The sequence below is a fragment of the Oreochromis aureus genome, linkage group 13 (genome assembly GCF_013358895.1).
Source record: "Oreochromis aureus strain Israel breed Guangdong linkage group 13, ZZ_aureus, whole genome shotgun sequence".
NCBI lineage: Eukaryota > Metazoa > Chordata > Actinopteri > Cichliformes > Cichlidae > Oreochromis > Oreochromis aureus.
The window spans coordinates 24,073,461-24,098,812 of record NC_052954.1 but is presented as its reverse complement, the minus strand read 5'-3'; the positions used below and the strand labels follow the sequence as shown (position 1 = coordinate 24,098,812).

General features: G+C 40.5%; 1 protein-coding gene across 1 annotated transcript in view; it reads left to right on the top strand.

Annotated features, from left to right (window-relative positions):
• Positions 1 to 24,296, top strand: part of pcnx2 (pecanex 2) — a 38,595-nt gene extending 14,299 nt beyond the window's left edge. Inside the window, exons 15-40 of the mRNA XM_031746741.2 lie at positions 369 to 401; positions 759 to 930; positions 1,047 to 1,157; positions 1,380 to 1,471; positions 2,412 to 2,521; positions 2,841 to 2,949; positions 3,405 to 3,497; positions 3,606 to 3,756; positions 4,852 to 4,993; positions 6,812 to 6,989; positions 7,615 to 7,723; positions 7,818 to 7,947; positions 9,262 to 9,320; positions 9,451 to 9,666; positions 9,745 to 9,998; positions 10,775 to 11,008; positions 11,389 to 11,492; positions 12,962 to 13,106; positions 13,188 to 13,418; positions 15,184 to 15,341; positions 15,447 to 15,563; positions 17,379 to 17,551; positions 20,598 to 20,764; positions 20,862 to 20,936; positions 21,094 to 21,270; positions 23,897 to 24,296. Of these exons, the coding sequence (XP_031602601.1) occupies positions 369 to 401; positions 759 to 930; positions 1,047 to 1,157; positions 1,380 to 1,471; positions 2,412 to 2,521; positions 2,841 to 2,949; positions 3,405 to 3,497; positions 3,606 to 3,756; positions 4,852 to 4,993; positions 6,812 to 6,989; positions 7,615 to 7,723; positions 7,818 to 7,947; positions 9,262 to 9,320; positions 9,451 to 9,666; positions 9,745 to 9,998; positions 10,775 to 11,008; positions 11,389 to 11,492; positions 12,962 to 13,106; positions 13,188 to 13,418; positions 15,184 to 15,341; positions 15,447 to 15,563; positions 17,379 to 17,551; positions 20,598 to 20,764; positions 20,862 to 20,936; positions 21,094 to 21,270; positions 23,897 to 24,070 (3,714 nt within the window). The 3' untranslated portion in view covers positions 24,071 to 24,296. The remainder of the gene's footprint in view (positions 1 to 368; positions 402 to 758; positions 931 to 1,046; positions 1,158 to 1,379; positions 1,472 to 2,411; positions 2,522 to 2,840; positions 2,950 to 3,404; positions 3,498 to 3,605; positions 3,757 to 4,851; positions 4,994 to 6,811; positions 6,990 to 7,614; positions 7,724 to 7,817; positions 7,948 to 9,261; positions 9,321 to 9,450; positions 9,667 to 9,744; positions 9,999 to 10,774; positions 11,009 to 11,388; positions 11,493 to 12,961; positions 13,107 to 13,187; positions 13,419 to 15,183; positions 15,342 to 15,446; positions 15,564 to 17,378; positions 17,552 to 20,597; positions 20,765 to 20,861; positions 20,937 to 21,093; positions 21,271 to 23,896) is intronic.
• The last annotated feature ends 1,056 nt before the right edge of the window (positions 24,297 to 25,352 follow it).

The following is a 25,352-nucleotide window of genomic DNA, read 5'->3' as shown; positions in this document are numbered from 1 at the left end:
ATAAATGCCTAAGACAGATAAGAAAATAGTGAATTACAATAATTTAAGTAGGAGGAGATGAAGGGATGAACAGCCATCTCCAGTTCACTCTTGAGTCAGCGGTTTGGAGTTAAATGGAAAAGGCAAGATGGGGTCAGAGACTCGATGTGAGCAACAAAAGTCAAGGATTGATCTAAAGTGAAGTCAAGGTTCTAAATCTCAGCTTTTACAGTGGATACTTACACAGATATCCACATGACCTGGACCCAGATAAGCAGCAGAAAATGGATGAATGGGTAGATGAAAGGATTGGTGGATGGATGTTATCAGACTAAAGTTGGTATTATCGCTGCTGTTTTCAAACTGGCTTTTATGGGTTTGTTTTGCAGAGTGTTCAACCAGATGCGGCTTCACCGACCCATGTAAGTTTGTTTCTTTGTTACTGAAAAAATACTGAAAAGGTTGTATGATAATCACTAACAATTTGGAAACACGTGCATCCTTGTTGTGCGTGCGTGTGACTGCTCTTCCTCTTCAGTGTTGCAGTTTTTGATGATGTTATGAATTTCAAAACATTTCCTTTTTTCCATGTGAATAATTTTGCTGAGCTTTGACTGGTGAACATGCAAAGTGGCTACAGAGGATCTGCCTTATTTGTTGCTATGGTAGTTGTGTCATATTATTGTGAAAACAGAGGAAGGTGTTTAGTTGTAGGTGTTATCTTACTGTGATGGAAATCAGGGTAAACCCCTACAGGTGGCATCCCTCTATGTCTCCAGGGTCACAACCAACTGGTGGCCTACAGCCGAGCGGCCTACTTCTGCATTTTCTGTGCACTGATCTGGGTACTGGAGCAGCTGCTGAGGAGGAAGGACCTGCCGGTCTCCAGCCTGTATGGAGTCACCATCGTCTGCTATGATGTACTGCGCTTCTTACGAGACCTCCTAGTGGGTAAGGATAAATATAACAGGAGAAAACATGCAGATACAGTTGCTTGCAGTATGCTAAGAGTATTTTTTTTCTTTGATAAATACATAAAAATGTCTTTTGTTTTACGCATTAAACAGGTTTTACCTACTGCTTCCCAATCACCTTCCTGGTGGGCCTTTTCCCTCAGATCAACACCTTTACCATCTACCTGCTGGAGCAGATTGACATGCACTTTTTTGGAGGAACAGGTTTCTAATCTCTTGATTTTAGCATTGCTCGTGTTAGCTAATTCAGATCCTAGTTCCTATTTTCACTATAAACTGTAACTTTTGGCTGTTTATTCATAAACATACATACAAAGACAGAACAGCCTTTCAGGGCCATTGAGTAAAAAGTATCTTCTGAGCTTAGTTTGTTGCCATTTTAAACCACTGTTTGTATTTTTAACCTTTCTAACTTGTGTGTCTCAGCTGCCACCAGTCTCATCTCTGCAGTATACAGCATCTTACGTAGTCTGGCTGCTCTGTCTCTGCTTTACGGTTTCTGCTTCGGCGCTCTCAAGGTAGGAAACAGAGGAAGAGCACTTAGAGGATGTAACATTACTTATCTTCTTCTTTCGTGCTTTTTTCCTTTCCTGTTGAACTAATGCTGTGTTCACGGTCACCTCCTTGGTTAAAGGAGTAGAGGGAAGCATGTAGTACAGGTACAGGAATTATTTAAATAATCTTCAGTAAAATACAGTGTCACGGTCTGCAAGGGGGGGGAAGACCGTGTGTGGAAGTGTGAGGACCCAGGTGCAAACACAGTCAAGGAGACAGCACTGAACTTGAAACGAAAAGCGAGCCTTTATTTTGGCTGGATTAAAGGTGGCAAACAAAGCAGAAAGCACAGAGGCAAAACTAAACTAGAAGCTGAACTAGGAAAACAGAAAACTAGAAACTGAGACTTAACTAAGACAACTAGGAAGGCTATGAATAGGTGACTATGAATACTATGACTGAAACAACTATAAACAGGACTCTGTGCTGGAACATGAAAGAACTATGAAACATATACATAACTAGCACAGAGTCCTGAAACCTGACGTAACAATGAACAAGGGAGACAAAGGACTTAAATAGACACATGAGGTGATCAGGAGAAGTGGAGACACATGAGGACACAGCTGACACACATGAACCTGATGACGGGACAGGGGAGGTGAAACTAAATGCAATGAACAAAGAACACCAGACTCTTTCAAAATAAAACAGGAAACATGAACACAGGGTGAAAACACAAGAGGAATCTACTAAACAATGAAAATTAACAGCAATCTAGGCATAATAGAAATAAGTGGATAAGCTAAGCTAGAACATAAATGAATAACAAAATACAGTGAAACTCAAAACACTGGGTTGCATGACCCAAGACCGTGACACACAGAAACTGTTGCTAGTCAAGCACATGTCACACACACTCACAATTCACATTGCTGTGTGTGTGTTTGTTGTTGTTTATAGGAACCATGGGATGAGCAGCACACCCCAGCCCTGTTCTCTGGTTTCTGTGGCCTTTTAGTGGTGCTTTCCTATCACCTCAGCCGACAAAGCAGTGACCCTTCTGTACTTCTGTAAGTATCACGCGGTGTGTGTGTGTGTGTGTGTGTGTGTGTTTGCTTGCGAGCAGCCTCTTGTTCTTTATTTAAAAAAAGCTGAAAAAGCTGAAATCATTGACACAAGGAACTGAAGGCAGACGGTTGATAACTCAGATGAAACACGCTGATACTACTTATACTATTTAAAAATAACTGTCACTGACTCACTTTAATTGTATTCTTCAGAAGTTTTATTTGAAGCTGTTAAAAAGCTTCATAAATAAATTCTGTTATTATTAGCTGCCTATTATCATCGGTCATTACTAATCTAAACGTGTAAAATACTTATTTTCAGATCTCTAATCAAGTCAAAGATAATGCCTGCGCTTGTGGAGAGTGACGAAGAGGAGGAGGATGATACAAACATCAAAGATCCTCTACCTGAGAAACTGCAGAATTCCATGGTAACAATATTTATCTTCATATTAGTGGAAGATGGTGAGATTCAGGTTATTATCAGCCCCGGGATTACACGACTGTCCCTGTTAGCTCAGGTTAGTCTGCGATAATAATTATCAGAAAATCAATCCTCATTATCTCTGTGCATCTCTGAATTTATACAGCGTGAGAAGGCATAAACTGCATAAAGGTGAGATGATGAATCGGTGTTTGCTGGCGATCACTGTGTGTGATTAAAGGGAATTATGCATCAGAGAACGCAAACCTCCCGTCGCCTTTTACAGCATTAATGGAGATTGTAAAGCTCTTAACTCTTCCCGCGCTCCTGTGCCTTTGATCTCCAAAAACTGGCGGCTCAGCGCAGATAGTCAGAAATAATCGCACACCTAAATGAGCTGGATATGCGTTTTCATGTGGATTATGAATGACTGCAGCTGTCCCTCCCTTTTGTGCTCTGCAGAAAGAAATTCTGCTGTCGGACATCATCGTGTGCTCCGTTGCCTACATCCTAACCTTCGCCATCACCGCGAGTACCGTGTTTCTGTCTCTCAAGGTGGCCCAACTTGTTTTCTGCTTTTTACACTGCCTTCTACATTTGATCTCTACTACTAGCACAATAATTTCATCTTATGTCTCTTTTATTATATACCCATGTGTGCAGCCCTTTGTGACCATAGTGCTGTATGCTCTGGCGGGGACTGTGGGGTTTGTAACCCACTACCTGATCCCGCAGCTCAGGAAGCATCACCCTTGGTTGTGGATCTCCCACCCAGTCCTCAAGACCAAGGAGTACTACCAGTTTGAACCCAGAGGTCAGTGTCCCTACTGCATGTAATTCATAATGAAGTATGTGCATGCAAACAGCAAAACCATACAGTTAGCATAACAGCAATCAGTCACTCAGTTATAAAAGTGCACAATCACTGTGTGCAGCATGGTCCCACTACATAATTAATGCAAGTACATGGGATAAATATACCGCTAAAATAATATCACAACCACATTAAAAAACATCAGCTAAGTGGAAATCTGATGGATGCAAGAGTAATGGCTTGCAATGAATTAAATAAAGGCAGGTTTTCAGTCTCTTTAAAGATTTCTACTGAACTTGCTTCTTAATCATGTAATGGGAAGCCACTGGAGATAAGAGCACTTTAGGGAAGTATATCAGCATTGGGAGGGTGAAGAGGGCCTGCTGGTCTATATGGCACAATTAGCTCAGATAAGTAAGGTGGTGCAAGTCCAGGCATGGCTTGAGCAGACAAAAAAGGAAAGGAAAAAAAGGAAAATTCATTTAAAAATCAAAAGCAGATGACACTTTTTCGAATATTTTTGAGACGGGTGTAAAAAAACTGCCATACCAAACATGGAGCTACTCGCTGTAATGACCTCTGCTGAATAAGAAAGCAGACCAAGGTAGCTTTTTGGTGTTGTTTCATGTTTTTTATTCTTTATTTTCAGTCAGCAGTTTGTGTTTACAAGAGAAATAACAGAACCAGTACTATGTCATATCCTCTGCTATACATGGGTTTTAAATGATGGCTCCTTGAGGCAACTGTTGTTATGATTTGGCACTATATAAATTAACTGAACTGAATTTATGGAGGGAATAAATGAAATGGTCTGCACTGCTACACCCTGCCTGCTTATACACAGTCACGATTTGATGATTTTTCATGTTGGTGGAGAAACCTAAAGTATGGCTGTGTCTGTTGGTTAGCCCACACTGAAACATCTACATAACTGTATGTATTTGCTGTTATGTTTTTGTGAAATGAGTTGGGGTGGATGGATTTTGCTGTAGTGCCACCAGCGGGTCAGACTCTAAACGTGTCCCGCTAACTGTGCTCTGGAATCTTGTGATTCTGCTCCGTTCATGGGTTTTAAAATTTTGTCATGTGTTACAGAGGACGCGGTGCTTATGTGGTTTGAGCGCCTGTACGTGGGACTGCTGTGCTTTGAGAAATACGTGGTGTACCCCGCCATTGTGCTGAGCGCGCTCACTAATGATGGCTTTGCTCTCAGTCACCGCAAGAAGCTGGGAATCCAGTAAGTGGACCACAGAAAACATACAGCATCACATTTAAGATTCCAGATTCTGGATTTTAATTATCATTATTTTCTAGTGTAACCTATGTTTTTGTAGCTACAGTTTACAGAGGTCACACGCAGGCATTCACCAAGTTGCTGTTTAGAAAAGAGCACAGCTTTTAGGAGTCACTGAATGCATGTGTATGATTGTGACCGGTTCAAAACATGGCTTTGCAGAACAGGCAGACAGTCGGCTGCAGTTTCCTCAAATATAATAAAAATAATAATTCGCCTTTCGCTTGTTAACAGTCCAGTCAAATTTGAAAAATGCAGATAGGAGACCAAGTAGCAGCCATAAAACAATGAATGACTAACACTGATGTTATTGAACTCTACAAAATGTGATGATACTCGTAGTAGTAGTAGTTGGTTTATTCAGTGGATGTGCCAAATGTGTTTTTATAACAAATGTAGACCGGATCCAGAAGGATGCACTGGGAAGGTTAAGATTTCATCTTAACCAGGTAACTTCAGGGTTAACCCTGGGTTTGCTGAACTACAAAGGTGGTTCACTTCTTACTGGCCATGGTATATTGCCATGGTAACTTGTGCTCTGAACCTAACCTGTTCTGGAGAAGGTTAATTTCATGATTAGAGATTTACAGGTATGAAATCATCACCTACTGACCAATTAATTCTCTGAAAAATCACATCACCTTTCGTGGAAGACCCCTCAGAGCTCTGTGTGTGTGTGGCGATAGTAGGCGGGTCTAAAGTTTTAGTGTCTGATGCCTTTATGTTTCTGTGATGAGCAGCAATTATAAATCTAGATTCTTAGATGAACCTTATTTGGATTTTCTTTTTTCCTGTTGGTTGCAAACAGTTTAAAGGAATTTTATTGCTGGATAAGAATTAATTTACAGTCCTAATTAAAAGGACAAGGTCAAAACAACATCTTAATGATATAGCTGTAATAGTGAAAAGTCTGTTAACTTACACACTCACCATGTTGGCTTGTGAACAGAATGGAGGCTTCTAGCTTAACTTCACCTACTTCCAAGGTGCATAGAGAAAAACAAATGCCTAAAGAAGTCAAGTCTCCAGCGTCACTTGTATAAAGAACAGCTTTATTACTTGACCAGTGCGTTTTGGCCTGTGCCCTTCATCCTGGTCAACAGACCGAAACGCATTGATCAGGTTTCGTCCATTCTGTTTTCAAGCATCACATTTTTCTGAGACACACTCATCATGGAACAACAGCATCACACCAACACCATCCAGTCCCTGACTACAAACACTGATGACGGAGCTTCTGCTTTCTGTGGTTTTAAGAGGTACTAAGGACCACGGCACTCTTTGAACATGATGTCCACTATGAGACCTACAGAAGTTATTTTTCTTCACAACAAGTGGATGCAGTAACTCTATCAGAATATATCAGAAACGAAGTGATCCCACAAGGCCCACGTATCCTTAAACCACCCTCTTTTCCAAGGATAATGAAAAACTCGTCACGGCCTTAAATAGTGTTCGTAAATGATAGCCATTGCCACACAACATCTCACTGAAGGTAAAAGCAAACATTTTTAAGAAGATGCACTTGCATCTTGACACTTGATGAAGGAGTATACAAAGGTTCAGCGTTTACTTTATTTATAGATAGTAGATCTTTGATTGATCAGATTCTGCCAACATCAATCCTTTGATGTGACGCCCTAAAATTTACAATCAGCTTGGTGCGACTGCTTATCTGCTTAGATAATGAAAAGATCGTACAGAGCCCATTAAGGAGGGGGATTTAATCATTTTTTTGTGCCCTTGTTTTGCCTCCTTCAGCTGTGATGTTCTCCTGACGACAGTCGCTGGACTGAAACTCCTGCGCTCATCCTTCTGCAACCCCAGCTTCCAGTTCCTCACCCTGCTCTTTACGCTCATTTTCTTTCACTTCGACTGTCCACGTGCCTCCGAGAGCTTCCTGCTGGACTTCTTCATCATGTCCATTGTGTTCCACAAGGTAAAAGAACCACTGATGATTTCTGGAGGACCACATGAGAGAATGCAGGAGGTTGAAACACAGTTATTTTCAATGTATACAATACTTAGTGGGTATAGAAATAAGCAGATATTTGTGATAAGCAGAAACAAGGTCACAAAGAAAGCATAGAAAATATCCCAGCTGACCTAACTTTTCTGGTGTTATACACAACAGCTGAGACTTGAATGCTAACTGCTAATTTACTCATCAAGTTTGCAAAGGGTAGTTACTCATCACAGAGGGTGCTAGTCATGCTCTGGTAAAGTCTGAGAAAATACAATAATCAAAAGTAAGTCTGCTGACAAACCTTTTGAAAGTGATTCTTAAAAAAATAGTAACTTCAAGCTGATTGAGAGCAACAAAAACATGTTTTCATTTGCGATTGAAAAGTGTGTTTTTGTGTGTTTTATGTGCAGCCGTTGACAGAAACCGTGTGACTGAAATATGAAACCATCAACAGACTTACCTTTTGTGTTCTGTTAATATGTGCCTGTCGTGAGCCTTGCAGAATAATTAGAGCGTATATGAAGCTCGGCAGTTAAATAAGGCTGTCGCTGCTGTGCGGCTCTCAGAGGATTGACTGTGTGCTTCCCTTTCTGTCCAGATGCGTGAGCTGCTGCTGAAACTCCATTTCATCCTGGTTTACATCGCTCCCTGGCAGATCGCCTGGGGCAGCGCTTTTCATGCCTTTGCTCAGCCCTTTGCTGTGCCTCGTATCCTTTCTCTAAGACCTGCACGTGTGTGAAAGTGTATCAGTGCCTGTTTTTTTTTTTTTTCTTTCCTTGACTGGCGTGTGTGTGCGTCTAGACTCAGCCATGCTGCTGCTCCAGACTCTGCTCACCACAGTTTTCTACACTCCACTCGCTCCCTTCCTGGGCAGTGCCATCTTCATTTCCTCTTATCCGAGGCCCATTAAGTTCTGGGAGAGAAACTACAAGTAAGGGCCTGATGAGGAAATTAAGTGAATGTGCCGTCAGTCTCTCAAATGGTCCAGATTAAGGAATTCTTGAAAATTAAAGAACAGGTCATTGTCAGTAAAGCTCATGAAAATAAATGTGTTTAGCTTTTACTAAAATAGCCTTTTTTTCTCTGTGCTGCAGAGCTATGGTTTCTAATTTAAAACAAACTAATGAGGTAGCCTTTTATTCTGGGTTGCATGGTCCTTTTTTACAAGTTTGAATTGCACAGTCCAGCTGCAGATGTGGCTAAAAAATAGTCCTCATCAGTTAAAGTAATTTTAGTTAAAAACTACAATACCCAGCTGTGTTAAAAATGATTTGCAGTTGTGAAAAAACTATTTTTCACATGTCTATGTGATTTTTTGAAAAGCTAATTGTACCTCAGGGTTCAGTAGCTTATAGTACCACCTTTGGCAGCAATAACTTGAAGTATATTCTGTATGACTTTGTCAGTCTTTCACATTGCTGTGGAGGAATTTTGGCCCACTCTGTTAAAGTGCCCCCACAGCATTTCACTTTGGAACGCTACAGCACATGGCCTCACATTTGACTCCACAATACTTTGATATATAGAGGAGCACATGATCAACTCAGTGACTACAAGGTGTCCAGGTCCTATAGCTACAAAACAAGCCCACCTCATTTTGTAGAAGTTTTCTGTGATTAGGCTTTTATATGGTTAAATGGGCTTACGTGGTAGGATAACTACTGAATCGTGACTTCCTTCTCCAGTTTGTAATTTGCACATCTGTTTTTTTATTTACTGAAGAAGCAATCAATCTTCGTCTTTTGAACTGAGCTCCCCTTCTGTCTCACACTTAGCTGCTTACACAATAAAGTGTCTTTGTTCCCTCTTACTTATTGATGTGAGAGACTGCACGCATTCAGCACCCTGAGAGCACGCCAGAAATACTCCCACAGCTTTCATGTGCAAGCTCACCCCTCGACTATATTTAGGTGATACTGTCAGTGTTAGACCTGAAACCTTGAAATCACTGACAGCATCACCTCAGCTGGAGTCAGTTGAAATAGGAAGTGTTTGCTCAAGTTGTCACTGTGAAGCTCAGATGAGCACCAATGCAACATGACACAGAAAGTTCAGCAGAACAGTCACAGCAGAGCAGCTTGGTCCTGGAATGAAAAAAAAAAATGCATACAGTAGTTTTATAGTGAGACACTTCATACAGGATTACATGATATATTTTATCAGCTTTTAACCTGATGTATAAGCACATACAGGAAAAACATTTGGTCACATTGCACAGATATGCTTCTTTTTGTGTTCCTTGCAGCACAAAACGCATCGATAACTCCAACAGCAGGCTGGTGTCCCAGGTGGACAAGGAGACAGGTGAGCTTCAACTGGACTATCACATTAGTTTAATTCATTTCATTCCCCCAACACAAAGAGCATTGTGTATTTTGGTATCAGATAAGGCAGCAAGCACATTTGATCTGTTTTTCTGGCTCTTCTTTTGCAGGTTGTGACGATAACAACCTAAATTCCATCTTTTATGAGTACCTGACTCGATCACTGCAGCATTCGCTTTGTGGTGACCTCATGCTGGGCCGATGGGGCAACTATAGCGCTGGGGACTGTTTCATCCTGGCTTCTGACTACCTCAACGCCCTGGTCCACCTCATAGAGATTGGCAATGGTTTGGTCACCTTCCAGCTGAGGGGTTTAGAGTTCAGAGGTAAAGTACAGCCATCCCATCGCGTCCCTGGCAAATATATCTTATTGCTTTACTTGTGACTCCATGTCTCTATCCCAGGGACGTACTGTCAGCAGCGCGAGGTGGAGGCCATCACAGAGGGCGTGGAGGAAGATGACGCATGTTGCTGCTGTGAGCCGGGCCACTTGCCTCACATGCTGTCATGCAACGCTGCGTTCAACCTGCGCTGGCTGGCTTGGGAAGTGATGGCCACCAAGTACCTGCTGGAGGGTTACAGCATCAGTGAGAACAATGCTGCCACCATGCTGCAAGTGTACGATCTTCGAAAGCTGCTCATCACCTACTATCTGAAGGTACATTTACACTCCAACCTGAAGCTTCCAGATGCACAGAGTATGTGCGTTTACAGGGCATCAGAACGGTTCAAACTATATTGCTAAAAAAGTGTTTGCTTGCCTGCGTTCACACGCACATGCTTGAATGACATCCTGTTCTTAATCCAAAGGGTTTAATATGGTGTTGGCCCGCTCTTTGCAGCTGTAACAGCTTCGACTCTTCTGGGAAGGCTTTCCACAAGGTTTAGGAGTGTGTTTATGGGAATTTTTGAACATTCTTCCAGAAGTGTATTTGTGAGGTCAGACACTGATGATGGACAAAAAGGCTTGGCTCGCTGACAGCAACATGTTTTCATGTAAGACAACAGAGAGCGATGACTGACTCCAGAGAAACCTGCAGTCACTGTTCTTACATGGGAATTTGCTTTCCACTTAAGATCAGATTTTGTCATGTCAAAATAAATTCAAATGAATCTCTGCCATTAAAGGGAACCCTGCACGGTTTTAATAATGCATTCACCCCTGATGCATTCAGTCAGCTTCACTTCAGAGGCAGGCTGAAAATTGAACATTCAGCTCATCTCAAAAGGCTCTTAAAGAGTTGCCTGCACAAAGGTTAAGCAGTTTAAATGACAAATTAATTAACATCTTATGCATTAATCACCATTACAAATAGCAGCATGGCAATAAGGGACTCTAGATATCGTGAGCAGTGCAGTAAAGAGCATGTCTTCCTTATGAGTGAGTATTATGTTTTTACCTACTGACCTGTTCTTTCTCAATCTCCTTTTCAGAGTATCATCTACTACTTGGTCCACTCTCCCAAACTGTCTACATGGCTCAAGGATGCCACCATTCAGGAGGCGCTGCAGTCCTACACCAAGTGGCACCACATTGAGCGCGACCCTCAGGTCTTTAGCGTGAAGATCGATGAGGACTATGTGCATTGCCTGCAGGGGGTGACACGCGCCAGCTTCTGCAACGTTTACCTGGAGTGGATCCAGCACTGTGCTGGGAAAATGGAGACGGTACGTCCCTTTAAGACTGTTCTATTAAACATCGTCTTGTGAGTTTCAGTTTACACTCTGCTGCAACTTAATGTGGTTATAGTCATCGCCCCAAAAGCTTAAAATGCTGAAAGAAGAGGAAAAACTAGAATATATTTCAGATTTGAGAAGCTGGAAACAGTAATGTTTTATGTCTCCTTTAAGGAATTTTGTTTATTGTCATTCTGCTTTTACTTGTTTAGAAATCTGACATGAGTAAGAAGGAAAGCAAGAGTTGCACTACAGTGAAAATAAACTGCTGCAAATTGTCATACAGCACTCATAAGGCTTGAATCTGTACTTACTTTTATCTCTGGCCCATATGCCATTGCCTTCATCCGTGTGTTTGTGCTTATATCCAGCCTGTGGACAGCGATGAAGACTCTCCTCTGGTCACTCTGTCTTATGCTCTCTCCGTCCTGGGGAGGAGATCCCTTGGCACTGCGTCACACAACATGTCCAACAGGTAAGCCTCTCTGACTCCAAAAACAGCACACATACACTGCCTGGCCACAAAAATGGTCACCACCGGATTTAACTAAGCAAATACATAAAAGCCCTCTGTTGCATAATTACTGCAGTAATCAATATGTTTTAGCTGGCAGAGAAGACTTGCATGCAAGACATGCAGCAGTCTGACTCTCCCATCATCAATAAAAGATTTTGACTAAATAAATAAATAAATCCAACTGTGGTCAGAAATAAATGCTGTGACATTTATAGGCTATCAAAGCTGAAGGCAATCCAGTGAAATATTAGAGTGCGTGACTGGTTTTGGCTGGCCTGCAATCCCTCTGTGAAGTGAGCTGTGTGGAAATATTATTAAGGTCTTTATACAGCATACCCTTATGCTCATTACTTTGAGCAAATATTTGGTAGCCCATTAGTCTTTCATAGAACTCGGTTTGAGCAAAGTATTTATTTATGCCTCCATTAGCTGAAGTCACACAAGAAAGGCAGAGGTGCCGTCATATAACAGTAAGACAGTTACAGCTACTCAATGTGCTTCAGTTGTAAGCATGTAGAAATGTCTGACTGTGCGCAAAATATATTCAAGTGTGACTTTTCTCTGGGAATATAATGCATTTTTAGGTGTTTTATTTGTTACTAAGTGTCATTTCTTTAGCTCAAAAGTGTTTTAGGACGCAGGAAAAGCAGTGTTAACTGTGATGTTGTGGTAATTGGTAACAAATACTTTAAATCATTCATTCCCTCAGCTGCTAGATTACTTTCAGGCGTCTTTTAGATGAGATTGTTCATTTTTAGACATTTGTCCTTCTTATTCTATTTATGCAGTGCATTATTTTTAATACATTTATTTATTTGTTAAGACTATATTTTGCTTTGACCTCATTGCTTGCTGATCTCTGCCTTGACATGCAATAGCGTTTGTGATCAATATATATGTATACTATAGGTTTTGTGAGTTTGACCATATATGTAGGTTGTGTGAGTAAGTTGTAAACAAATTGCCCTTTTGGGACTGATAAAGTTATCTGAATCTGAATCTAATTTTAAAACCCTGTGTGTTGTTAGAGTGTCGACCTCTTTAGTCTGCTTCCTCTCCTTTGTGCACTTTGGCAGTAGATAAACTTATTTCATTAAAATAAAATAAATGAAAACCAATTAAATTAAATGCTCGCGCTAAATTGATCTTAAAATACAGTAAAAATGTTTCTGTTGCGTTTGAGATTACATGCACGAATTATTGTCTGTCTCATGTTGTACATATTACCCGGTGCTAAACAGAAACACCAGAAGGGGGAGCCAGTGGATTAATCTTTAAACATCCCCGTCATTCAAACATACCTCTGACTCTGCAGTGTTAATATGGCTTGTAATCTAATCTAAAATATGTTATTATAATCCATCCTTTATTTCTCTACCTTTGTTTTTCCTTTACCCCCCCCCCAATCCCTCCCTTCCTCTTTAAAGTCTTGAATCATTTCTGTACGGTTTCAACACCCTGTTTAAAGGCGACTTCCGCATCGCCACTAAGGATGAGTGGGTTTTCACTGATCTGGACCTTCTCCAGAAGGTGGTGGCTCCTGCAGTCAGAATGAGTCTCAAATTGCATCAGGTAAAGAGCATGTAGCTTTTCAACCTTTAGTGTCAAACTGTACTTGAAATACACATTAAAGAGAAAACATTGCTTTTGCAGGATCACTTTACCTGTCTGGAAGAGACCGAGGAGGCATCTATCCTGTACGAAGCCATCACAAACTACCGCAGCAACCTCGTAATCTGCCACGAGAGCGATCCCGCTTGGCGTAAGGCTGTGCTGTCAAGCCGTGACACGCTGCTCACTCTGAGACACATGATTGATGATGGCACGGACGAGTACAAGATCATCATGCTGTACAAACGCCACCTCAGCTTCAAGGTCATCAAGGTAAAATAAGTTTAATTTTCTGGCTGAATGGCTAAACAGCTAAATGCTGTGTGCACAGTGTGACAGCCTCCTGCCTACCTATGAGGAGAAGGTTGGTCTCTGAGGTTTGGCAATAAACAAACCAACACTATCACCTTTCCATCTGTATGATAGAACATAACTGTGGCTTTTTTTGCTTTTTAATCTTAGTGTAAATAAATCGCGCAAATTTGAATTTCTTCTGTTCAAACTACTTTTGATTCTGGAGCTGCTGCTTTCCCTTCAGGATGTAAAATGGACTTTTGAAAATGTGCACGTCTATTTTACATACACTCATCATTTTATGGTATTTCTGGGCTTTTAATGATTTCTTTGAGCTGTTTTTTTTCCAGGGTGGAATGATTGTACAGCATACTTCTTTAATGACTTTAAAAAAACAAGATTTGGAAGTTTGAATTTATTTTGGATTTTCTCTAATCCACACAGGGTCAAAAGTATATATAAAGGCTCAAATATATAAAAAACACTCAGTTAAATATTTTAATTAGTGGCATTAAAAGTTCTTCAGTGTCGTTTAACTCGACAAGGCCAAAACCTATTAACTTCATGTTGGTGATCATGGTTGACTACATATCTTAGTTTCTCTTTGCCAGCATAAAAAGGATTTGTTCAACAACACTAATTGGATTGACCAATACTCAGAAAAAAATGGGAAGTCGAAGGAACTCAGTGAAGAAGGAGAATTGTAGATTTACACAAGTTGGGAAGGTCTCCAGATTCCAAGACTGTACAAGTACAGGTATCACTATTTTGCCAAGGTCTAGAAGAAGACCCAAACTGTCACCCTCAGATGAGAGAAAACTGGATGTTCAGGAAAATCCCAAGAACCACCAAGGTTCAAACTTGTCACTAAACTGCTGGTGCATTGAGGGCACCAACCAAGGCAAAGACTCCTGCTCCAAAATCAGCACCTTCATGGTTAACTGAAATTTACAGCTGTCCACATGGACAAGCCAATGGACAAAATGTTTTATGGTCAGAGAGAAATTCTGCTATTTGGCCACAATGACAAGTGACATGTTTGGAGGAGTAAAGGTGAAGCTTTCAAACCCAAGAACACTGTACCAACTGTCAAGCATGGTGGTGGTAGCATCATGGTCTAGGGCTGTTTTGTTGCGGTTTTTTATATCATCTCATGTCAACAGCTAGATGAGTGAAACTTGGACACAATTTGGTGTCCCAACAGGACAAATATCCCAAACGGAAATCAAAACTCATTTTGGAACTGATAAAACAGGCTAACATTTATCGTCTGGAATGGCTTTCTCACTGCCGTGCCCTCAACCGTATCAGAAATTTGTGGACTACACTTCAAAGAAGGTCCTGTGCCAAGAAACTAACCAATGTAAATGAAGTCTACAAATTCTGCCAAGAAGAGTGGTCACATATCCAGCCAGAATTATTCCAGAGGCTTATTGGTGTCTGCCAAAAGCACCTGGTTCACATGGAGTTAGAAATCAGTATAATAGGTCAATTTTAAAGTTTACACCACCTAAAATTACATAATGATTACAAAGGAACAGCTCAGTGTCATTCCCATGACCCTAAGGCTGCCCAGATGTTGCAAAATCCTCACACAAGCACTTTGAAACATGCTAATTATCAGGCCACAGCATTGTCATATTCACACATTGTATAAAACAGACCAGATGTTCTCTGGATCTTCTCTCGTGCTTGGACTTTGTACTCCTGTATGATTGTTTCCATTTTTTCCGTACCTCTTCAGATCAATAAGGAGTGTGTGCGAGGCCTCTGGGCAGGACAGCAGCAGGAGTTGATATTTTTAAGGAACCGAAACCCGGAGCGAGGCAGCATCCAAAACTCAAAGCAAGCACTGAGGAACATGGTCAACTCTTCTTGTGACCAGCCACTCGGCTACCCCATGTGCGTGCCAAATTATTACGCAGGAAAATCTTAATTTGCTTCAATAGAAGTATTTAGCCCACTCACATAGACGTTTTCCCTGTTCTTTCTTTTTGTTTTTTTTAGGTATGTGTCACCTCTGACAACTTCATACGCAGGAACACACCGTACGCTACGCGGCATCGGAGGAGGGGCTTTAAGCCTGGATGCCATTCGTTCCTGGCTCTGCTCTAAATGGCTGCGGTCAGTACATTTTGTCCCACTTAAGTAGAAAGTGCAGTTTGTTATTCTTTTTTCATCCTTGCCTTCCAGGCTCAGCCTTTTCCAAATCTCTTCCTGTGACTGTGCTTCAAAATTAGGTGGGTTTTTTTCACATGCTAAAGATAAACAGAAAACAGACTTTATTTAGTTCTCTCTGATGGGTAAGAAGATGATGCTGTAACTTGAAGGTCATGGGTTCAGTCTGGTTGAACCATGAGCCTCTGAGGAGTCTTGAATAACACATTCTTTATCTGGAATATTTAGAGGGCACGCATACAGCAAAAACTTTTTCATATTTCTTCTAATCATCTAGTTGATTTAATCTCTGAAACTGGGACAAAATCATTTCAGGAGAGAAGATTTGAATTTCTGGACTAGCTAATTATCTGCTGCAAAGACTGCAGAAAGTAAGTTGTAGTAGTTTTCCAGCACACGGTGCATGTTCAGTGTGGCCCATCACATCCCCAGTGGACAGTTGCAGTGTGTGACGGTGCAATCGCTTCATGTGCATCAGTTGCAGATGTTATGGATTTTCCTCTTGATATAGTATGCATTGAAATTCACTGACAAATGCCTCTAAGTGTCAGCAGCTCTTTTTACCATCATTTTGTCTTTTGCTTTAGTTTGACCATTGTTTTGATGGCACTGTTTACTTACTCATTGTTTGAAATCGTCTCCTTATTCTGTGTTTTCAAAGATTGTATTTTTATTTGCCTTGATAACCCTTTAGTTTGCCACAGTTTGCCTGCTAATTTCAAAGAGGTGAATAAGAACAGAGATGAGTACAAAAGTATTGTGGTTACACCAAATAAGTATATATTCTCTGTTTTTCTCCAGGCGATTTCTAAAATGCATCATCTACTTAATAGCATTTTGTAAGTCACAAAGACTAAATCTGATATATATCTATATATATTTCTGAGCTGTTACAGAAGGCCTTATGTCTCCAGGACAAAAGGGGAAAAAGTTGGGATAAAGCAGTTTATGCCAGCTTCCTAATGCTCTTATTCAGCTGGTTGCATTTAGTATAAATCACTCTGGATAAGATGCAAACTGCAGTGTAATGCTCTGGCTGCCTGCTTAGTTGGAGCCTTGCCTGCTCTGTGGATTTACAGATATTGACTTGGTGGTAGTCAGTGCTGCGAAGAGGCTTCTCTGCCAACTTGATGTAGTTTTAAATACATGTACAGGGACAGTGCAAGTGCATGTTTGAGAGAAATAGACAGCTGGATTACAGAGTAAGAGGGCAGCTGAAAGCTTTAACTCTCTGCTTTGCTATGCAGAAACCTCCTACCTTGGCTCTCTCTTCCTTTAGCCCCAGTTTCATCCTGCCTTTTGTTTCTCTCTCCATCATTTACACAATACCTTCGGTAGAGCTTATCGTACAGGCGCTGCATTAACCTCTACAGGTCAGCTAATGGTGTGTGCGCAGTTCGCCCTTAAGCTTCTTGGGGCAGAGTTTTCCTTTCAGATTAGATTAGATTGTTAATCCTGTTTCATCCGCCTTGACTGAAAGGTGTTGTCTTAATTTGACTAAGTAGAAAAGGAGATAAGGAGATGGATCAAGTCTCCCCAGCCAGAACACATTTAACTAATTTAAGAGGAACACCACCACCACCACATATGTTAGCACAGTTACGTAACATCTCTGAGTGTGTGTGTGTGTGTGTGTGTCGTTTAAGCAGTGCTGATAGTTAAGGCTCGCTACATTTTTGAGCGTCCCCATGTCTGTGCGCATCCCTTGCACTGATGTGGACATGAATAAATAAATCAGAGCTGTGTGCTTGTGTTCTGCAGGGTGCGTAAGGACAACCTGACCAGCTGTAACAGCGGCATGAACATGGAGGATGTGGACTGCGGTGCTGGTGGGTCGTCATCGCTGAGCCACAACCGCCCATCCTCTGTCACATCCAACAGCCTGAGCCAGCACAGAGCCAGGACGGCACACAGCCACAGACACCACAATGCTGGTACAAATTCTTCTACTACAACCTCGATCTAAACCTAATAATGTTTGGGTTTTGTTTGTTTTTAATCACATGAACCAAAGTCAAGCTATGCAACTTTTCAAACCTAAGCCCCGCCCTAAATTATAGTCTGTTATATAGCCTACTCTCTGACCCTGCTTTATAAAAAAACATATGTAGTTTTATTTTAAATTTGAAACAAGCAAAGGCAACATACACCTATCAGAAAAGTGTTTACTAACGTCAAACATGAATTGAGCAATAGGGTCATTTTCCTATAGTTCTGTACAATCAGACAAATTTTTCACTGGGAGGTTTTCCCGCTGCAGGAAAGAATCTGTGCATCATGTGAAAAACTAAGTACACCTGCACCGCTTCCAGTAGCATTAAGGTCATACTGAGTAGCATCCAGGTGCTGTCAATCAAATGCATTTAATTAATTGATCATCAACAAGTGTGGCTACCTCTATGAAAGCAGATGTTTTGGCAGTTTGCTGGTCTGGAGCCTTCGGGTGTGTGTTAACACAACGCTACGATCTTCGATGAGTGAATGACGAGTGAACATCTCAGACTCTACAGGCCCCAGTTACCATGTTAAATGTTAAGGTTAATGACAGTATGATTAGAAAAAGACTGGCAGCACAGCTCAAGTTTGCAAAGTTGCATCTGAACAAACCACACAACTTCCAGAATAATGTCCTGTAGAGAGACAAGGATAAAGTGGAGATGTTTGGTCATAATCAAAAGCACCATGTTTAGCAAAAACTTAACAGCATATTAGAACGTACACCTCATAACAACTGTTAACCACGGTGTTGAAGAGGTAATGATTTGGGTGTGTTTTGTAGCCACAGGGCCTGGGAACCTTGCGGTTGTTGAGTCCATTATGAACTCCTTTGTGTGTCAAAGTACTCTAGATTCAAATATGAGGCTTTTTGTACAATAACTATGACTTGAAAGAAATTAGGTTTTTCCACAAAAGAATGATCCTAAGCACAGCAGCAAAACTACAACAGAATGCCCGAAAAAGAAAAGAATCAAGAAAAATGGGACAAAGTCCAGACTACAACCCAACTGAAATGCTGTGGTGGGACAAAAATGAATCTCTGGAAACCTCAGTAACCTGAGGCAATGTTGTAAAGAAGAGTGGGACAAAATTCTTCCACAATTATGTGAGAAACCGATAAAGTCACTCGCGCAGCAGGTGGTGTTTCTACAAGCATGGGATTAACTCAGTTTTTCGCATGTAACTAATGATTAGGCTGCTTACTTATGTAGTAAAATTAAGGTCAGCTTTTGAACTCTAAAGCACTTTAGATTCCTGTCACTATTCCTCCTTTGACAGCAGGTCTGTTTTTCCACAACTACCCCAGGAAAGTTAGCAGTAACTTCCAGATATAACAAAGGCGTTATCCTCTTCCTGATCGGAATGCACATTCAAGCCTTTATTTTCCCGGGATACTTTAAACCCAGTGGTATAAATTGTATCATTTTATGATTAATACAAGGCGTAACCATCGCAAACACAGTTTGTTCCATTATTCTATAGACACTACGCTGTGATATTAATATTTACATATGAGGACAAAATAATTAGTGCCCCTATGAAATTGTCTTTATAAAGCTACAAATTTTCACCATAGCATTTCTAAACATGCTATTTTTTAAATTTGCAAACAATAAGAGGAATATTTCAGAAAACACAAAAAATACGAGGGCCAAAATTATTAACCTCCCACTGAGCCATAGTACAAACCACTGCTGAGCAACTGTGTAATGTTCAAAATTTGTAAAATCAAGTTAAAACTGATGGATATCTTGCAATTTACACACAGTATAAAAAAAAACTTCAGTAAGGGTTTGAGCTGTCACTTGAGAAAGTGTCATGCCATAAACAAAGGAAATCAGTTTCAACTTGAGAAAAATAATTTTCGATACTCACAAAGTAGGAGATGGATATACAAAGTTGTCACTTTTTTTCAAAGTGTAAAGAAGAGGATTGAAAAGTATCATCAAGAAATACAAAGAGAGCCACACAGTACAGAATAAGCCTGGCAGAGGTAGGAGGCAAAAGATTTTAAATACTCTGGAAATAAAACTACTGAGAGATGTGTGAAGACACCAGAACAACTGCCAAGACATTAGTAAATGACTTAGACCGGTCAGGAATTGTAGTATTGAAGGAGACCTGCACAGGAATGTACTCGGTGCAAGAAAATCTTGATTTCTTCAGAAGAGATGCCTTCAAGTCATACTGAAGTACACTAAGAACAGCTGGGACAAAGATCATGCATTTTGGAAGTGCGCCCTTTGGTCAGATGAGACAAAACTAGAGGTCTTTGGCCACAGAGATGCTGCTCATGTTTGGAAAACATGTTTGGAAGGAAGAGGCGTACAACCCAACAAATAACATCCCCACAGTGAAACATGGTGGGAGTATTATGCTATGGAGATGCTTCAGTGCATCTGGAGCTGGGACTCTCATCAACCTGGAAGGAATCCCGAAAAAAGAATAATTTTTGGGGGAATTTTTTTGGAACAAAACCAGTGAGCAGCAAAACTGCTCTGTGTCATCACTTTGTCTTCCAACAACCCAAAACATGTGTTTGAGTTGAAACTTTCACTGGCTATAGTTTTGGATGGTTTTAGTTCAACTCTGAAAATTATTTACTCAGTTTACTTACGTTAACATTATAACAATTTTGATCACCATTTTAGGAAGGAAATGTTAGTCCAATAACTTTTGGAAGACTGTGTATAAAAATCCAAACAGTTACTGCAGTGCTTTTGCTAAACTCTTTGAATTAAAAATGAAAGTCTTCATTTCACATCTTGTTTTTTTTTGATGGTGGTGTACAGTACAGAGAAAAACTTATAAAAATTGCATCACTGTCCAAATACTTACAGATGTAGCTGTGTTTTTATTTTTGAAGAGACCACAGAGAGCTTAACTAAAATCCTGAAGTCAAAGACAACATGCTTTTAATTTGTACATTAGGTTATTAAAGCTTGCGTTTCATTACAAATGTTCACGTTTTTAATTCTACAGCCAGGAGAGAGTACCGCAGTCGATCAGTGCAACCTCAAAGTCAGCGTCCCCCTGTCAGCAGCCAGTCTGGCCCCATCTTGGACTCGGGCTCCAACAACGGGATTGTCCAGCGTCTGTCCAACAGTCAGCTGTCCTTTAACACCTCCATAGCTTCTATATTCTCCCAGGTATACACACACATTGTAAAAAGCCTACTTTTCTCACTTGCAGCTGCTTTTGTGCTCCCTTACTAAGAGTGTAAAGAGGATTTTTGTCTGTCTCCAGGTCCCTCGTCTCTCAGGAGCAGGTGGCATCAGCGCACAGCTTCAGGCAGCGCAGCATCAGCAGCGCTCCAGTCAGGTAGGAACTGTACACTGCTAATGCAGCATGCCTAAACACATGGCCGACAGATGGAAGATCTGAAAACTGAGATTCTTGATGTTCCGATAAATCACCTTAGTGTTTACAGTATGACACTATAACAGAACTGCAATATCTCCGTTCCTTGTGGTGCCAGGTCTCCTCATCTTCATCCACACTCAGCTTGCTGTTTGGGAAGCGTAGTTTCTCCAGCGGCCTGGTTATCTCCGGGTTGTCCGCTGCTGAAGGGGGCAACACCACCGATACACAGTCGTCCTCCAGTGTCAACATCGCCATCGGGCCCTCACATAGGTCCAGCAGCAGAGCCACACAGGTGGGTGGGGAAAAGAGCACTGTCTGAATTTTGCACCCATTTAAGACTGTTTCCACAACTCAGTTTGGACTAGGTAGGCAGCAGTTAGATGTACACATATACAGAAAAACATTTTTTCCTAGTTCGACTTGCTTGTCAAAACATTTGAACACCCTGTACCACTGGGGTTCTTTTGTAGAGGTTTTAAATACTAAGGGAACAATTCAACATCTTGAGAAGCTTGTTTGCAGTTTTTGCCAATAGATAAGAGACTGATTTTTCTCTCATATCTAGTGTCTGTCTAAAAGCACAGCTCATTTTTATTGTTTGAGAAGATTAAATTGGATTTACAATTTTAATATTAGACAAAGAAAAATCAGAGTAAATACAACATGCAGTTTTAAAATGATGATTTCATATAGTAAAGGGAAAGAAAACTCTACCTGGCCCTGTGTGAAAAAGTAATTGCTTTTTTGAGCCATTCAGAGGTGAACTTGCTGCTGCATAATCCAAATGCGTTTGAGATTCAAAGACAACCTGAGCAAAATTCATGGTTGTATCAGTCACAGTAAATAGTCCCATACCCTCCCACAACTACCACCATGTTTGACTGCTGGTATCGTGTTAATTTTATAAAATGTTGTTAGTTTTATTCCAGACGTAATGGGACTCAAACCTTCCAAAAAATTACATTTTTTGTCGTGTCTGTGCACAGAATATTTTCCAACAAGTTTTTAGGGAGTTTTGGGGCAAATGTGAGATGAGCCTTTTTGGTCAGCAGTGGTTTTCTCCTTGGCCATTTTCCAAGGCCAGTCTCTTGCTTTTTTGTTGAATCACGAACACTGACCTTAACTGTAGTAAGTGAGGCCTAGATTTCTTTAGATGTTGATCTGAGTTTTTTTGTGAGCTTCTAAATGAGTCACCTCTGCGGGCTTATAGAATAGAATATGGAATAATTTTGGTAGGCTGGCCACTCCTGGGAATGTTCACCACTGTTCCATGTTTCCACCATTTGTGGAAAATGGTTCTAACTGTGGTTTGCTGAAGTCCCAAAGCCTTAGAAATGCTATTCCAAGCTTTTCAGACAGATAGATGTCAATGACTTTGTTTCTCATGACTTTGTTGAACTCAGCTTCCACTCAGCTGGGTAATTTTTAAAAAATGGTAAAAATTGCATTTTGTATGACTTTGTCTAATAGTAAAATTTGTTTGATGGTCTGAAACAACAGTGTGAAAATATGCACAAAACTAATGCATCAGGAAGGGGGGCGGCGTATACTTATTCACAGTCCCGTATTCTGCTTTTCCTTATTTTCTGTCATGTATTCACTGTTATTAAGGTGGATGCTCATATTAAACATAACCAGGGTTTCAGATAAGGATGTCAGTGGATTTACAAGGAGTCTCTGTGAGCCAAATGTTCAGGCTTCAGGCTGCTCTAAAGCTACAGATCAATCTGTGGAAGTCTGTTTCAACAGCTGGAAAAACAATTGCTTTAAGATTCAGAAGTCAACATTTCAGGTTATTATCTCCAAATTTAGACTTACCAACTGAAACTTCAGAGAAAGGAATCTTAAATTTTGAGTTATTAAGTCTAAATTTTAACATAACCCCAAAATTTGTGGATGGCAAAAAATGTTTGTGTGGGGTTTTTTTTCCCAGTGGAGAAAGTCCCATAATTTCACTGTTTGAAGTTTTGAAAAAAGTTGAAGAAAGCTGAAAAGGGGAGACTTATATATAACAGCTCATCCAATAGTATGTGACAGAACAGGAAGACCATAAAAGATGGCAGCTTAGAAAATGATAACATAATTAACTAAAGCGGATGTGTTTGTCAGCAGGTAAGTAGTGTAAGACAAGCCTAGATGAGTGGCAGAGTATCTAAAGCAAAGGACACCTTATAAATCATGATGTAGCTAAGCTGTTCAGCATCTCAGGGCTGGTGTCAGAGTCAGGACAGAGCCCATAACTGAAGGAAGGAGGAAGCTCTTTGGTCCCATGTGCAGCTCAGTGTAGCCAGTTACCCTTCAGTTAGTTACTTCAGAACAAATCACAGCACAAAAACCCAAAACAGAGACACCTAGACTCTAGGGGGGCATCATAAAACGATAAATAGGATTTTTTTTGTGCATGTGTTTAAAAACTGTGACTCATTCCAAGCTATTCTAGTGGAGTCCAAAAGTTAAAATCTTGATTTATTAATGAGCACAACTGCACTTTAAGCAAACACGTACCATCTACTGAGTGTAGTTTCATAATTAGGCAACAGGTCTGAGAGTGGTATCGATCGTCTCTTGATCTTGCTCCTGGGCAGAAAACTAATAAGCACAATTTCCCAGATTTCATGATATGTAACTACTGTGTGTATTATGATGACTTTCTTCCTTCATAGAAAGAGAACTCTTCTCATTTCGGTTGTTTTGTACTCCTGGAGCCCAAATTGTGAAGTCTAGAATTAAAATAGAGGAAAAAAACTAAGTAAAAATCAGATTTTTACTCTCATGCATCATTTGACACATTTGAGTGGTGCGATCAGAGTTGCCGCCTGATATTCTTGTTGTGTTCGAACATGCTAGTTGCGTTATACAAACAACAAATGCTCTCCTGTGCCTGAAACCGGCCTCCTCTCTCATCCTTTCTTCCTCAGTGGACATCAGAGCCATATGAGAGTATAGACGCCACCAATTCCAACGCTGCAGTCACGGTGAAAGACGACACACAGTTAAGCGAGCAGGGCTGCAGCCAGGGATTAGACAAGACCCAGGAGGATTCAGCATCTGCCTCAACAGTTCCAGACGCAACTGATCAAAAGACTGTCTGAGAGAGAAAACACATCTGTGACAGTGCCCATACTCATGCCCACATACAGACAGGACTGTATGAAGAGTTATACACACATAAATAAAGAAGATTGTATGAGAGAGCACCCATGCACACAAACCTGCCTCCTCTGTCCTCAGCATGTGGTCTCACCCTGTTGTCTGAATGTAAAGTCTGAAAACACAGTCTTTGATGCAGAGGATAAAAATAAAGACATTTTTAAATGATGTGGTTTCTTTCTGTGGTTAACAGGTTTTATTTAGATCTGGGTGTAGGAAGGAAATATTTATTTTTGGAAGTATAGTTTATCAAAATGCCACAGGTTAATTATATAGTCTTACTCAGAAATGCCAAAACTCCCCCGTGTACTAGGTTGTTTAAACATTTTACTTTAAATCATCATGAATTGTTTCAAAAAGGCAACTACATTATGTCTGAGTCCAACATGTGATCACTAACCTTTTGGCCTTTAGTCAGATGATCTCCCCGCAGCAAAGAAAACTCTGTTAATCATTATTTGACTTGATGCATAATCCATTTAAAAAAATAATGTATGCCTCGTTTTGAGCAGGGTATAATGTCTTTTCTCTTTAAAAAAAAAAAAAAAGCCAACTACCACCTGATTCAAATAACATTTCCTGGTGGACTTGTAAGGCAGGCTCTCAAGTCAACAGGAAAGAGATATGATCTTAGTGATGACTCACTTATTGGCAATCTTATTGACACAGATCTGTGCCAGTGGATTTGTAACCTGAAAAGGACTTCCCAGTTCTCAGCTGAATGGTTGGTTTTTAAGTTAAGAGTAGCCTGCAAAGAAACATAACACAACACAGGATTAAACAGCCCCTAAATCTGAAAAAAAGACTTATTTGGCCATTGTTATTCTCTAAAGAAAGTTTAAAATGTACAGTACCATGTAAAAGTGCTGACCACCAGGTTCTCCAGGCTTTCTGGAGGTCTTTCTTTGGTCATTGGCTGCTTTTTCAGTTCTGTCCTTTTACAGATAAATGTTTTTCTTTTTTTTGCTGCACCACTTAATACTGACCTATGAGTCATTCAAGCACAAAAAAGTAATCTAATTCAAGAGATGAATCAGTGACAACTTAGCAAAGAACAAATTTTAATTTCTGTTTAGCCACTTTGTTACCAGCAACCATTGCAAAGCATATAATTTGTTCCAATTTCTTTTGTTGAATCTGTTTTTTGTTAAAATTATGGCCAGTTTTATGGCCATAATTTGGTACTTTTGAACCAACAAGGCAATTAACAAAGAGCTATTAGCT